Source organism: Engraulis encrasicolus, chromosome 16 (genome assembly GCF_034702125.1).
Source record: "Engraulis encrasicolus isolate BLACKSEA-1 chromosome 16, IST_EnEncr_1.0, whole genome shotgun sequence".
NCBI lineage: Eukaryota > Metazoa > Chordata > Actinopteri > Clupeiformes > Engraulidae > Engraulis > Engraulis encrasicolus.
Genome location: NC_085872.1, coordinates 32,928,376 through 32,943,375, shown reverse-complemented (window position 1 = coordinate 32,943,375; position 15,000 = coordinate 32,928,376). Strand labels below are relative to the sequence as shown.

The 15,000-nt window shown below is 43.4% G+C and overlaps 1 protein-coding gene across 2 annotated transcripts in view; it reads left to right on the top strand.

Moving 5' to 3' along the window:
* Positions 1-15,000, top strand: part of dlc1 (DLC1 Rho GTPase activating protein) — a 126,839-nt gene that overhangs the window by 47,616 nt on the left and 64,223 nt on the right. For both annotated transcript variants that reach the window (XM_063219409.1, XM_063219408.1), the window contains one exon: positions 1,478-1,511. In XM_063219409.1, coding sequence (XP_063075479.1) covers positions 1,478-1,511 — 34 coding nt within the window. The remainder of the gene's footprint in view (positions 1-1,477; positions 1,512-15,000) is intronic.

Below are 15,000 nucleotides of genomic sequence, written 5' to 3'. Positions count from 1 at the left end.
CCTTGAATCCTTGGATCTGATCAATTCTAGGGGGCGGGGGGTGTTTTGGATTAGGGGGTCAAAGGTCAAATGGCCAGTGAAGGATCCCGAGGTCATATGTCAGAGCAAAGGACAGAGACCTCCACATACCATTCCTACATCTGACCCCAAAGAAACAAGTCTTTCTGATGCCTCCACCCTCTCGCCTCACAAGACAAACACAGCCCATGTAGTTGCAGACATCTTCAATGATCAGGCACCACCAACGCCCACTTACAATTATGCCTTTATGCCTGGATCAAATGCAGACGCTCACATTGCTGTCACATGGGGACACATGGGGATCATGTGGGTGCTTGATGAGTGATTGCATGAGACATTGATATTACCATCCGAAGAGTAGGTATAGCGCTGATAGTATCCTCAAAAACGGGTGCTCCTGGAGGGTGCAATGGTCAACAAAAAGGGAGGAAAGAATACATGATCCAGGCAGTTCAGTTGATTGTCAAGTCTAAAACAGTCTTTATTTAATGGGTAACCTACATTAAAAATCACGAACGCGTAATGGCCATACACACACCCTGACCACACGGCCGTATGGCCGATACGCGTTGGTGATTTTGAATGTATTAGCTCACTAAATAAAGATTGTTTTGAACTTTTTAAAATAAACTGAAGTGAAAACTGAAGACCAAGGACTTTTTCCTCCCTTTTTATTGATATTACCATACCATAGGGTTCTGCTTCTTTTTTGATGTGCAAACAATATTGCTGATTGGTGACTGGGTTATTAGGCTCACTTGGAAGTTTGGACCTTGCAACCTATCAACTGATCAGAAATACACTATGCAAATGAATTCCCTCTGACATCCAATTTTGTCTGAAAATTGTCAGAGGACAGTTTTGTAATAGTGAAATTCCTACTCTCGCTTCATTTCTCTCTCTCTCTCTCCCTCTCCCTCTCTCCCTCTCTCCCTCTCTCCCTCTCTCTCTCTCTCCCTCTCCCTCTCTCCCTCTCTCCCTCTCTCCCTCTCTCTCTCTCATACCTTATACCATTGTTATACCAAGTGTAGGCCTACATACCCTTACATAGCACACATAACATGCACAAACATTCATTCATGTGTATTCTGCTGTGGTAACAACTACCATGACCAACCCCCCTTTCTCTTCACAATAGAATGGGTTATGCCTCTTTACTCATTACTCTGAAGTAGACATCTGATGTGAATGTGCTGCCTTAAGACTCCTGAGTTTTAAGCTAAATATCCAATAATTAAAAATAATTATTAATCATTTGTATGCTGTGGTACAGCACTGCCATCAGCATTCCTCCCAAACCACATGAAATATTGTTTTGGGGAAGACTGAGATGACACCACCTCCCTATTTTGAAATCATTTTTAGTGTTTACCTCCCTCACAAACACATTTGTCATTTAGACAGCTAACCCTTCCAACATTGCTAACGTGGAATGTTTTTTTTATCTGTTTTGCAGATGCTGGCTGTGGTCACAGAGAAAGATAAAGCGGGTAAGTGTGGATGATGGATGTTATCCTTCCTTTCTTCTGGGAGTGTTTGAGATGACACGAGTCATGAGGTCAGATCCCGTCTGCAGTGGTTGTCTGGTCTGGTCTGACTGAGCTGGCATTTTATTTTTGCTCCCTTTGACCATTTTTCTGCACTATACTATTAGGTTAGCTGGATATGGCTTTGGGTGGCTGCAGACATTGTAGAGATTGCCTTTGTTATTTTATCAATGTCTTTAAATGTTATCTGTTTAAATGTGTTCTTTTATCTGTATAAATCTGTACACCTGTTGTACTGTATATACTCCCCCAATCATTCTTACATCACACTCATTTTTGGCTTTGTGCGTCCTGTGGTACTCTCTTACTCTGTTCTGGCATCTATCTTTTGGCATCTACTGCCGTATTCCTTAGGTGGTGTTGTAAATTTCTCCAGTGCATTTCAAGTACATTAGCCCAGTAGCCCAGTAAGAGTTTATCCATTATCATTGGTTTAGCATATGACTGTCTGCTCAGAACTGAATCAACAGGGTACTTTATAGTATTTTAAAGACCTTAAATTAATAAATGAAGAGGTGTAACACGCTCAACTCAAAAAAAGCAACTGGATGCTCATTCCTCAAGAAATATACAAAAATAAAGAGAACAGGACAGCACTCCATGTTGTGTGTATTTTATTGCCCGTAAAATGGCAACGGACAACGGCAACAGTACCCAAAATGTTTGTCACCCGCTGAAGCACTGGATATGTACTAATTGGAGCTATGATGGCAAGTCATCTGGTGTATTTTTCTGTTGCTTGCTGCTTTCTGGGAAGACTATAAACGTCAGGAGACGATGATCTTTTTATGGAAAACAATGATTTTTAAAATAGTGATGAAATGAAGTCAAATGGATTGTCCATTTGTTTGACTAGCAAACACATTTGAACAGTTAACACCTCATAAATGGCATGTGAGCAGTTGGAATTATATCCATCTTTTGTTTTTTTTTACTGACTTTGTTTGTATGTGTTGTATGTGTGTGCATGTGTGTGCACTTTTTCACGTGAACCCCGGACGTGCGGCAGCCTCCAGAGCCTGTGTGTGAATGTGGGAATGTGTATGTGTGTATTTGTATCTTGAAAGCGCTTTAAATTCAAATTCACAGTTGTGATACTGCGCTATATAAATACATGTTGCATTGTGTTGTACTGTATTGTATGTGTGAGCAATAACCTATATAGAGTAGACCACCACTTTCTCTGCCTCTTTGCACAAATGAGTGAGCATGTTGTGATTGGTCAGCATGTTATCCTATGGTTCACACAAATATTGTACCATGATATCCTCAACAATATGTCATTGTTATTATTGCCTGCCCACCCAATCATAATGAAGGCCCTGTAGTACTAACAACTGTCCCTTGCGGTAAGGAAGCTCTGTGCCTACTTGCCTCCTCATAAAGGCCCATTCTGGTGGTTCAGTAACCCGTAGGAAGGGAGTCTGGTTTACGGCCCATGGCAGTCTACAGTCTACCCAGGGGCAGGGCAGGAGGAGCTAGTTATGTAACGACCCAACCCCCCCCCCCCTCCACAGACGCCCACTGCAGATGAGGGGGTCCAGGGGACACGGCCCAAAGGGGAGCACAAAGACCAGTCTTCATGTCACATCAAAGCTTCTGCTGTGCAATACAAAGGCATGCACACTCAATCTCACACTCATTCTCGCCCACCCTCCCCTACCCCTCTCTCTTTCTCTTTCTCTTTCTCTTTCTCTTTCTCTCTCTCTCTCTCTCTCTCTCTCTCTCTCTCTCTCTCTCTCTCTCTCTCACGCACACACACAGACATGTAATGGTAATCACAACAGATTTTGGGGTTCTGAGGGGATCTGCTGGTTACATCAATCAAACCAGTGCCCCATCTAGTCCAGAATGCCTGTCTGTATATAAACTGATACCAAAAAGAAATGAAAAGGCCTCACTCAGCCTATATTTGCTGTATTGATTCTGGACAGGTTTACATATAGATTGATAATATGCTATTGAATTTGACCATTTTCCAAAAAAAAACGAAGATACTTTGTAAAAAATGGATGGATTTCCATTCCAACATGCAACATTTCCAAGTAGGCCTATCTCACAGTAATCGTTAGAAAAAGTTACTGAACTAGACATGTTTATAGGATGAGGGTATTAAAACGTTGAGTCCTACATACCAGTGCAAATTCTTATTCAGTATTTCCTTGACAGGTCAAGCAAACCTTATATGGGATTGGGAATAAGGTTATAGCCTGATGCTGCACTTGCATTAAGTTATGACTTGATGATGATTGCCAAAATACACTCCTGCACATACACAAGACACACGCATGCATGCACATGCACACACACACACAGGTGTGCGCACACAGGCATGCGCACACACACGCACAAACACACACACACAGGCGTGCACACACACACATGCATGCACACAAATGCACACGCATGCACAAAAATGCACGCAGACACACACATACACACACAAACACACACACAAACGGGCGCGCACACACACACACAAATGCACACATATGCACAAAAATGCACGCAGACACACACATACACACACATACACACACAAACACACACACACACACACACACACACACACACACACACACACACACACACACACACACACACACACACACACACACACACACACACACACACACACACAAATGCACACACATGCACGAAAATGCACGCAGACACAAACACACATATACACATGCAAGGCTCTCAGTTACAGATAGTGACCTGACTTCCCGTTCCTATGACACCCTATCGTTTTGAACAGGAAGTTCCGCTTGTGTGCTCACTTGGCAACAAAACAGGAACAAGAGATAAAAGGGGGAAAGGGGCTGACATGGGGAGCGGGGGGGAGAGAGACAGAGAAAGGGGCTTTGATTTTGTGCGAAAGACCACTCGCTGAGCACAGGAGTACACAGAGGGAGGAAATTAATTGCTAACCTCTCAATTAGAGCCCTCACGCTCCTCCCCCCCTGGCCTCTTGTGATGCCGTTTGAAATCTCCGTCTATTTTTCTTTATTTTTTTTTGTCGCTCTTCTCTCCAGAGTTCTTTTGATGTCTGCTTACCCTGTGGGAGCATTCCTCCTCATTCCTCCAACCCTGCAGCCCTGCGCCCTGTTCCTCTTCCTTGGATCTGGCCATGGGTCTCAAACAATGGCTTCTTTAGTTCCTCCCCATCCAGCCTAAAAAAAAACACCACCCACCTCCTCTTCTCCTCTGTCCCCCTCACCTGCACCTGAGACTGGGGGCGTGTGGGCCTAGAAAAGGGCTCGGGGTGGGGTGGGGAGCCAGTGTGTGTGAGGGGATGAAAGAGGGCTCGCGCAAAGGATGAAAGCGGAGGCCCCTGTCAGCGCAGCGCTTCAGTGCATGTCAGTGGTGTGACCTGCAAAACATGCTGGCATGGAGGACAGGGGATCTGCCAGTGGTGTAGTCTATTTTTTTATGGTGGGTATACTGTATATTTGAGCATTTTTTGAAGTGGGTATACTGTATATATTTGTGCCATTCAAAATAATGGATCAATCAATTTTAAGTGGGTATACTGAAATCCCTGAAATTTAGAAGTGGGTATACTCCGTATACCCGCGTTCTACGTAGACTAAACCACTGGGACCTGCTGGATTTTTCCTGACAATGCTGCTCAAGTGCTCTGTGCTCCTCTTGGCATCACAATGTGGTCACTCTCCTATCACAGTCAGGGTTTTTTTTACTGAAAAATTGAATTCTCTACGTTTCACCTCTTTGCTAAGGACAATTTTCACATCCTGCACTTGGACTGCCCTTTCCCCCACCACTTATTTATTCTTCAGCAGTATCTCCGCACATCCTTTTACCCTCCTCTCTCTCTCTCTCTCTCTCTCTCTCTCTCTCTCTCTCTCTCTCTCTCTCTCTCTCTCTCTCTCTCTCTTCTCTTTCTCTCTCTCTCTCTCTCTCTCTCTCTCTCTCTCTCTCTCTCTTGCTCTACTTCCTTACATGAGGATAGAGAGGGCTATGTCAGAGCCAGAGCATGTGATGTGCATCATGAGTGCCTGATGATATCTCCTCAGATGACAACCAAAGGCTCTGTGATGTTTCTGAATTGTCAATTACTGGGGGGAAAACACAGTGGAACTCATTTTAATCATGTGGATCTGCTTCTCTCAATATTTGCCTTTATTGACATGAAAAAAAAAGAATCGTTCTATTGTCAGATTATTTAGGTCACCCAATGTGTGTATTCAGACATGAGTTCTCTTTCTGATAATTCGTCAGGCCATGTCCTATTTTCTCTTCGCCTTCTTTTCAGAAATGTAGTTCTGCTTCCTTAAGTCTATTTCTGGCTTTGATGAATAGCGTTTCCTTTTTTCCTTGATTGCACCGCGAGGGTGGAGGACCAGTGGGGTGACAGCAAGGGTGTGATCTATAAATATCTACATGGGTGTGTACACAAGGCTCACAATGGCCAGTATGATCTCTGCAGCCAAGGTCAGGGCCTGAAACCTCATGTGCTTTGCACAGGGCTCTTTTCATGGCCCAAAGCAAAACTCTCTGGATCTCCTACGCCAGAACAAAAATCTGGCCATTAGGTGTAAATATAATAAAGGAGGATTGAAAATGCCACCACTCGCTTAGCTCTGACTATTGAACGGCACACAGACAGCTAATTTTTCAATTGTCTTTGTTAGCCTATATGATTTTGTGTTTGCTACATGATTTCATAAACAGTCTGACTGTGTGTGGCTGTATTTGTGTCACATGCTTCCATGCAAGGAAAGTAAAGCGGTCTTAACAGAGCTTAACAGTACTATATTGAGCTTCCTATACAATCCCAGTAAGGGATTTCAAACCTTTTTTACTTTAAGGAAACCTCTAATTTTAGTCTGGTCTTTTCCCTATCTTTTTGTTTCCTTTCTGTATTTAGGACATGTTTGTCATTCTGCCTCTTCATCTTGTTCCACCTACATGGTTTGAACAATAGTTTTCCGACAGACTCATACTGTTGTGTCAAGGTCAGATATTCAGTGGAATGAGAGAGACAGGAACCTGATTAAAAGATATCGTCTGAGAAGTGGTTGCCTGGATGATTTACTTTGGCTGTAGTGGTTTATTTTTCTTATCATGTGTTGATGTGTTTTTCTGCGTCTGGAACTTTTCGCTTGGCTGCCATTTTGACTAGGACTCACTGGCAGAGTAGACAATGGGACAATCCTGGAGAAATGAAAAAAGCTATAGTACCATTGGCTGTTCAGGCGATGCCAGTATCTATTGTATTACTGCATTTTTTGTTTACAAAGTAAATTCATCATTGATGTTATTGTCGCTGCCAAAGCAATACTCGTAGTGTGTTAATGTTGGCCTATGTCTCAGAGGTAGCATTTGGTAGGCCTACTATCTATTAGAACTGTCTATTACAACTGTGGCTAGAACTGTGATATTAGAATTTCACAAATTACCCAAATGATTAAATTATTTTACAGTTCAAATATCCATTCACAGCTTCTTGGTGCTGGTAAACGCAGGAGTGTTCAATACTTCAAAAGAAAGAAGTTTATCGGACACTTTCTTGACTTTATGCTCGTTTATTTAGAGCAAATAACGCGTTTCGCCTCTGTGCGTCATCACAGGTTCGCTCAGGATTAAATTATTTTGTTCATCCAGATAAACATTGATTTAAACACACCCTGTTTGGTACAACAACCTATGACTACAAAAGTGTCATGATTGGATATTGTTGGCTATTCAATAACATGGTACCATCAAGGCTTTTAAATATGTGGCTGATCATGCTCAGAATGTCTTATAACCTCATTTCAATTAGGCTATACGGTGTGTGTGTGTTTTTATGCTTTAATTTTTGTGAAGCACATTGGACTGCCTCTGTGTATGCAATGAGCTATACAAATGAACTTTCCTTGCCTTGCCTTGCAGTGCCTGTATTAATATAGTCAATGTAGTTATATGCAGGATGTGTTGCTGGTGGTTGATTTCCATTATTTGTCAGCATTTAGAGTCCACCCTTCCTGCCTAAGCCCAACTTCCCTCGCACTCCATATAACATCTACAGCCAACTTTGATGGCAAGGAAAGCAGTTCTGTGTTTGTGCAAGAGAACATTCCGAGGTCACTCGTCAGCTCTCCTGCCCACGATTCCCTCAAAAGAACCCACCACCCCACCACCAGACCTCACCCAGTCACACTCATGCATTCACCACCACCACCACCACCACCACATCCCCCACTCCTCTGACACACTTTCTCTCCTGGCTGCTTCCTGTTCCCTCCCAAGCATGAAGAATTCCATTTATATCCCCAATGTTTGTCAAGTCTCTAAAATTCAGAAAACTCACACACGCACACACACACACACACACACACACACACACACACACACACAGACACACAGACTCACACACACACACACACACACACACACACACACACACACACACACACACACACACACACACACACACACACACACACACACACACACTGCTCTGGATCCATAAAGCTTGCTCTATGGAAAGTCTGAGCTCTGCTATTCTTCACCTATATCCTAAAGTTTAGCAAAAGTTAAACTTTCACCTTGTGATCACCAACTGCAAGACATTGATGATGCTATGTCGACCTCAACAGGGTGTCCTTCTTGGTGTCATGCTGTGAGCTTGTTTTTGTTTTGGCCCCATGCCATTTGTGCGTCTGTTAAGAGTCTACCAGGAGGCCAGCCCTCTGAGACCCTGAGCAGGAAATGGTCCTTCACAAAAGGGAGTACACAACTGCAAACTCTTACTTATACTCCCACTCTCGGAAGTGCCTGGACCGCCCTCATTCTATACATAAAAGTGATGAGGAAAGTCAATAGCCTATATCAGGCCTTTGACTCCCTTTACACTAGAAGGACTGTTCATTGTTTAAAACTTAAGCAAATTTAACTTTTAATGAAACCGTGTACATCAAGTATACTGCAGTAAATAGATAGCATATTTTGTCACATCACATACACTTTTTATCCTTTGGATAAAAACGCATCAACTAAGTGTTATTTAATGAATAACTGTAGACCATGGTGAAATCATTGTTAGTTTTCAGAGTAAAATGGTTCATTTTCATAAGGGAATAGTTAAACCATAGTCAAACCATGATTGAACCAGTCAAGAACCATGCTCAAAAAGCTATGAAAACCATGATTAACAATCATTCATTTTCGTAAGGGTGTATGGTGAGGGTGCAGATGCTCACCTAGTGCAGGGGTTCCCAAACTTTACCACGACAAGGCCCCCATATACCCTTAAATTCAAGCCAAGGCCGCCCTGCTATGCTATTTTTTCTTTCACGTCCATATGTGTGTGTGTCAGTGTTCCATTGGGATATATAAATAACTATGATGTTAGTTGCAATAGATTATGCAGCTTTTAACTAATGGGAATATTGTTTAGCTGATTGCGGTTTATTTTGGAGCACATTAATTAGGCCTATTTATTTTGATGTGCTATACTGTTTCTGCAAACCTTCCACGGCCCCCCCATTCCTTCGCAGCCACCAAAGGGTCCCCGGCCCCCACTTTGAAAACCACTGACCTAGAGCACGCCACATAGGTTAACTCTTTCACATTTATGTTTTCAGTGGTATTCTTCCGCTTGTTTAAGTCTCTCTTTTTCTTTCTCACTGCCTTTTCAGTGCCTCTCTCCCTTCCTTTCCCTTGTCTGTATATCTGAGTTCCACTTTTCAACTTGTCTCTTCCATTCACTTTCCACACAATCCCCCTCTCTTTCTATTCAAACTTCATACATTCCCAATCTGCCATTCCCTGATTTCTGGTCTCTCTGGTCACTGATACAACTGAAAAAAAAAGAGCACTTCTTGCCCCGATGAAGGCCCTGTAGATGGTCGAAAGTAATTTTAATTCTTTATGTTCCAACATAAACTAGCACTTGTATTTTATCTTAGAAGAGTGCCTTGGTGTCCTGCCCCTTTTTTTGATACTGGTAACTGTATTGGAGAGAGGATGGAAAACATGGGAAAGACAAGAAAGACGAGTAGTAGGACTGAGGAGGCCAGCGCTGGGCTGATAAGTACTGTTGCACTCACATAGACAGTACACAAAGCCCCTCATTGAATACAGATGAGCTCCCATGTCATCCCGTACAATCACTGCAAAGAATGTGCCGGAATCTTGAATGGGAGCGTGCTTGGCTCAACAATTCTCAGATGTCTAAGCGTGTTTTAGCACCCAGACAAGCGGGGGGCCAATGTCTGTACATGCCTCAGGGGACTTTTTTTATTCACATAGAAAATATAGCCTACTGCACCTCAAATGCTGTGATATCTCCCAAAGGATCTACTTTTGGGATCTAGGATCTGTATATTTGTATGTACTGTATGACTTAGAAAGAATTAAGTTAGATTCTGTCCTATGAGGTGCTTTGTGTGTGACTGTGTGTGTGTGTGTGTGTGTGCGTGCGTGCGTGCGTGTGTGTGTGTGTGTGTGTGTGTGTGTGTGTGTGTGTGTGTGTGTGTGTGTGTGTGTGTGTGTGTGTGTGTGTGTGTGTGTGTGTGTGCGTGCCTGCCTGCCTGCCTGCCTGCCTGCCTGCCTGCCTGCCTGCCTGCGTGCGTGCGTGCATGTGAGAGAGGGAGAAAAAGAGACAGGAATTTCTGTTTAGCTAGCATGATGTAAGTGCTATGTTCACCCCAGTAAAATGTCACCATTGAGTAAAACGTGTGTTGAGCAATTAGCCTGATTGCCTGCTCAGTGGTGCAGACAAGGGAATGTGCAAAGCTAATCTGAAATTGATGGTGCTTGTCAATGACGGCACACAGAATAAGACCAAGCCTATAAATAACACACATACACATCCACACTTTATTACAAGTACATGTATGGAGCACACTTTTGTTCATGAAGTGTGATAAGAGAAAAGAAAGAGAAATTTATGAAGAGGTATATGATAAGAGGAGACGCTTTCAGTAGGCTACAAACCAATTTTTCATGGGTACTTTATAGTGGTATAAATTGAGATACCACTTTTTACCACCTCCCGGATGGCATTGCAATGACTCTGTCTGTCTGCCTGTCTGCCTGCCCCTAGTGTGTGTGTGTGTGTGTGTGTGTGTGTGTGTGTGTGTGTGTGTGTGTGTGTGTGTGTGTGTGTGTGTGTGTGTGTGTGTGTGTGTGTGTGTGTGTGTGTGTGTGTGTGTGTGTGTGTGTGTGTGTGTGTGTGTGTGTGTCATATACACATTCATTGGCAAACCATCTGTGCACCTATGTGTCACAGTCACATGAGCGGTAGCTAAGGGGGGGGCAGGTTTCCAGCTCTGATTGCACTTTCTTTACTTTTGGAGTAGGGTGATGGAGGAACTGTGGCACTGTTGAAAAATAGCAGTGGCAGCAGACGTAGCTCTTACCGCAGATGAGGTCGCCGGCGGGCCTATTCACTATTTGCTGAAAATACTCAATTAGGCTACATCATAACAACATTGCTATGACAGTACCGGGAGTAACAGATTAAGACAGCCATTACACTTTTGGTGACAGTTTAATATACTATTGACTCTGTGCTAAGGGGTTAATGTGTGCAGAATAATGAGCACCAGTATTGTATTTGTCTGATAATGCACATAAGCGGCTTCAGATCGACAAACTAACCTTCAATCACTTAGCTCAGAACATTTACGGAGGTAACCTCTTAATGTTGAGAGTTCTCTTGCCGGAGCAAGCTGCCTGGCAACAGCTCGCATCAGGCAGATGTGAAAGATGCTGTGTACTCTGTCGTGAGTAACGCTCTCAGTGGGACCTGTGCAGAGAGAGAGAGAGAGAGAGAGAGAGAGAGAGAGAGAGAGAGAGAGAGAGAGAGAGAGAGAGAGAGAGAGAGAGAGAGAGAGAGACTGCACACGCAAAATGCTGAATATGAGAGCGATGCTGCAGTGACTCTCCACTGCTACTCAGACAGCATATGCCGCATGAGAGAGAGAGAGAGAGACAGAGAGAGAGAGAGAGAGAGAGAGAGAGCGAGAGAGAGAACGAGAGAGAGAGGACAGTGGATGGAGAAAGGGAAACAAGCAGACAGAACAGTGGCGGGAGGGAAGAGAGGCAGGGAGTGCTTGCAAGGCCTGCACCTAGTATATCGACAATCTGTGGACCCAGAGAAGCATCATGTCACACTCGATGCGCTTGCTGCTGCTACAGCGATCGTTCAGCGATCACATCAGGTCCTCTACATCACGAGCCCTGCACCTAATCAGCAAATCATCCCCGCACAGGAAGGAATCAGGTGCGTGTCTGTCTGTGTGAGAGAGTTTGATGTGAGGTGGTGTTATGTAACTCTTATGTACTTACTGTAATCACATGCTGGCTGGCCTGATCCAGTGACACAAAATCTATGACACTCATGATATACTGTGCCGTTGCCTTCAGATGGTTGTTTCTGTTACGGCACTATTTAATGTCTATATGTCCTCCTCCCACATTACTTAATTTTCACGTTTTATATTTTGACAATCATAATCCACCACTTATAGCCTTTTTTCATCTTGTATACTTAGCCCATTGTCTACATGTATGTGGTGTTTTGGTAGCAAATGGAATGCAGTTACTGATTAAGCAAAGCTTCCTAGCTCTGTTTGTGTTAGCATGCTGCTATTCCACCTGTCCTCTCCTGTCCTGTCCTGTCCTGTCCTGTCCTGTCAGACAGAACAGTATGTTCTGAGTCTCTGTAATGCTTATGACATAAGGACACTCTATCAGTCATGTTGGAGGGGAGGTGCAATATAGTATATCAGCAGTTGTGAATAAGCTTGTGTGTTTGATTTGAAGGAGAACGATGAGGAGACTTACACTTTTGGAAGTGCTTAGTCATCCCACCCTCACTAGCTTGTACGTGTATGTTAGGGATGCAAACGATTAATCGATTAATCGACTTTAATCGATCAATGCATTAATCGATTAAAAAACATTAATCGCAATTAATCGATAATTCAACTGACAAGAGACCCAGGTGAAATGGGCATGTGAAGAGTGTGTGTGAAGAGGGGTGTGAATAGTGTGAATATTAAAATTACCTTTGGATTAAAGAATGGAAATAGAATTAATTTAAATGTGGTATTTTATCTCAATTTTTAATTAAAATGTTTAGATTTAGTAGGGTTTTTTTCGAGAAACATTGAGATTTCGGGGGGAAAATGCCGCTTATCAATTAATCGTAAGTCGATCGATAAGGCTATCAACTAATGATTAATGAATTAATCGATAATTTGCATCCCTAGTGTATGTCTGTGTGAATGTGTGCGCGTGTGAGTGTGTGTGTCTGTGTCTGTGTGTGTGCGTGCATGCGTTTGTGCATGCGTGCCTGCTTGCGCATGTGTGTGTGTGTGCTTGTGTGTGTGTTTAGTGACACCCTTTATTGGGAGTGTCACAATGTACGACAGCGGCTCTGCTGCAGAATATAAAGCACACCTCTAATTGAGAGAACAGGCTGGATTGAATTAATTGGATTAATACAGGGCTATTGCTGCTTTAGTTTCACTCTGTGGCTGTAATGAGAGCCAAGACCTGCATTTCTCGAAAGCATCGTTGCTAATCAGTTGGCAAGTTATTTGATTCCCAATGGGAAATTGCATTGCAACCAACTAAGTTGCTAACATAGTTAGCAACGACGTTGTCGAGAAACACACCCTGGGTGGCATAGAGCCACGGAGACTACTCTGCCAGCGTTTGGTGAAGTGCACAGTGCTCGGCTGATGTCATTCATTAATGATGAGAGAGAGAACATGGTGGAGATGAATAGAACGGAAAAGAAGGGAGAGCACACGTGAGTGAACAACATTAGACGAGAAAAGTGAGTGAGTGGGTGGGTGAGTGAGAGAGGGGAGGAGGAGAAATAAGAGTCACGCAGGATGCTCTGAAAGCATCAAACACAAACAGCGACGTCTCTGGCTTCAAACCTGCACACCACAATTAAATATTTACGCTCCCTCTCCACTGTATGTGTGCAGCTATTTTTAAAACACTGTGAAGCAATGGGGTGGAATCAAGATCAGCTAAGCAAGCTCCATTTCCGGGATGTATGCACATTGCATAAGGTTTAGGTTAACGCCCGTGCACCTGGATGCACTCACCCACATATTCTGTCATGCTCAGTGGCCTATGCATTAATGCTGGAGTATACAGTTTTGTTTGTGGTTGGTAGGCCTATGGGCTACAACATGCGTGTCTGTGAAGATGTGAGAGTGTGTGTGTTTTCCCATTCATATGCCAGGACATTACTCATGTACTGATTTTTTCACCCGTAGGTTGAATATCCCTGATAACACTAAAGCCCCTTTTCCACTGCCAGTTTTATGGTAGGCCTACAGCTCGACACAGCGTGACTCGGTCACCACTTTTTGGTTTACGATTGAGCTGTGTAGTGCCTATTTGAAAAGTAAAAAGTGGCGGCCAAGTCGCATTTTGTCGAGCTGTAGGCCAACCAGAAAAACGGCAGTGGAAAAGAGGCATAAGTGTGCTAACCATCACCTCTCATTCATTAACCTGGTTCTCACACGATGGTTGTGGAACATTGTCAATTGCATATCTCTGGAAAGGCCTGGGTGTGTTCAAAACAGCTCAAACTTGATCGGAGAATTCACTTGGCTTTTTTTAAAATCACATACTACTTCAACCACTGACTTGTACCCGCCCCACGATTCTGATTGGACAGGCTGTGAAATATCTGATTCCGTTCAGGCTCGTCTAAGATTTTCAGACCCTCGTGCGAGCTCACGAAGTTTAACGAAGATGCACGAAGCACGAAGGGTCTGCGTGAGAGCCAGGCTATTCATTCATACTGATTCAAATATTAAGGGTTGTAATGTACTATGATGCAAGCAGGAGACATCTCCCTACACCATCGTGATTCTGGACCCCAACATAGTCTGTGCAGGCCACTTTAGGCCTACAGCATGATAACACAATAAAAACAAATACTTTCAGAGCCATAATATTCAGTGTTCTAGAACTTCTAAGGCGGCTCCTGTTTCCTCTTACGGTTATCATTGTGTTGTCTACAGTTCGCACCGTGTCTAGGAAAACATCCACAACTTATCCTTGAGCATGCCTGTGGCTACAAGGACACCTGAACCGAGTTAACAAGCAATTGGGACTCACTCCAGTATTTTCACGGATGTTCTCAGTGGGTCTGCGTTTCCACTTAAAACCTGACAATAAAATGAGCAGAATGTGTGTGATGATTAACCAGTAGAGATGGAGTTATCATGAATTGTCATGGGCTTTTCACGTTAAGAACATTGTAGGGCTACTGATATCTTCGCCATAAACGTCAAAATCTACAAATTTAGGGTCATCCCATTTTGTTTGAAGTAAGATTAGTTTCAGACTCCTCAAGATATGAGTTCCAGAACCATACAGTTACCTAATCTCCCTTCCGAACCTTACCCATTCCAACCAAATGCTCTGTAAAGGGTTCTAA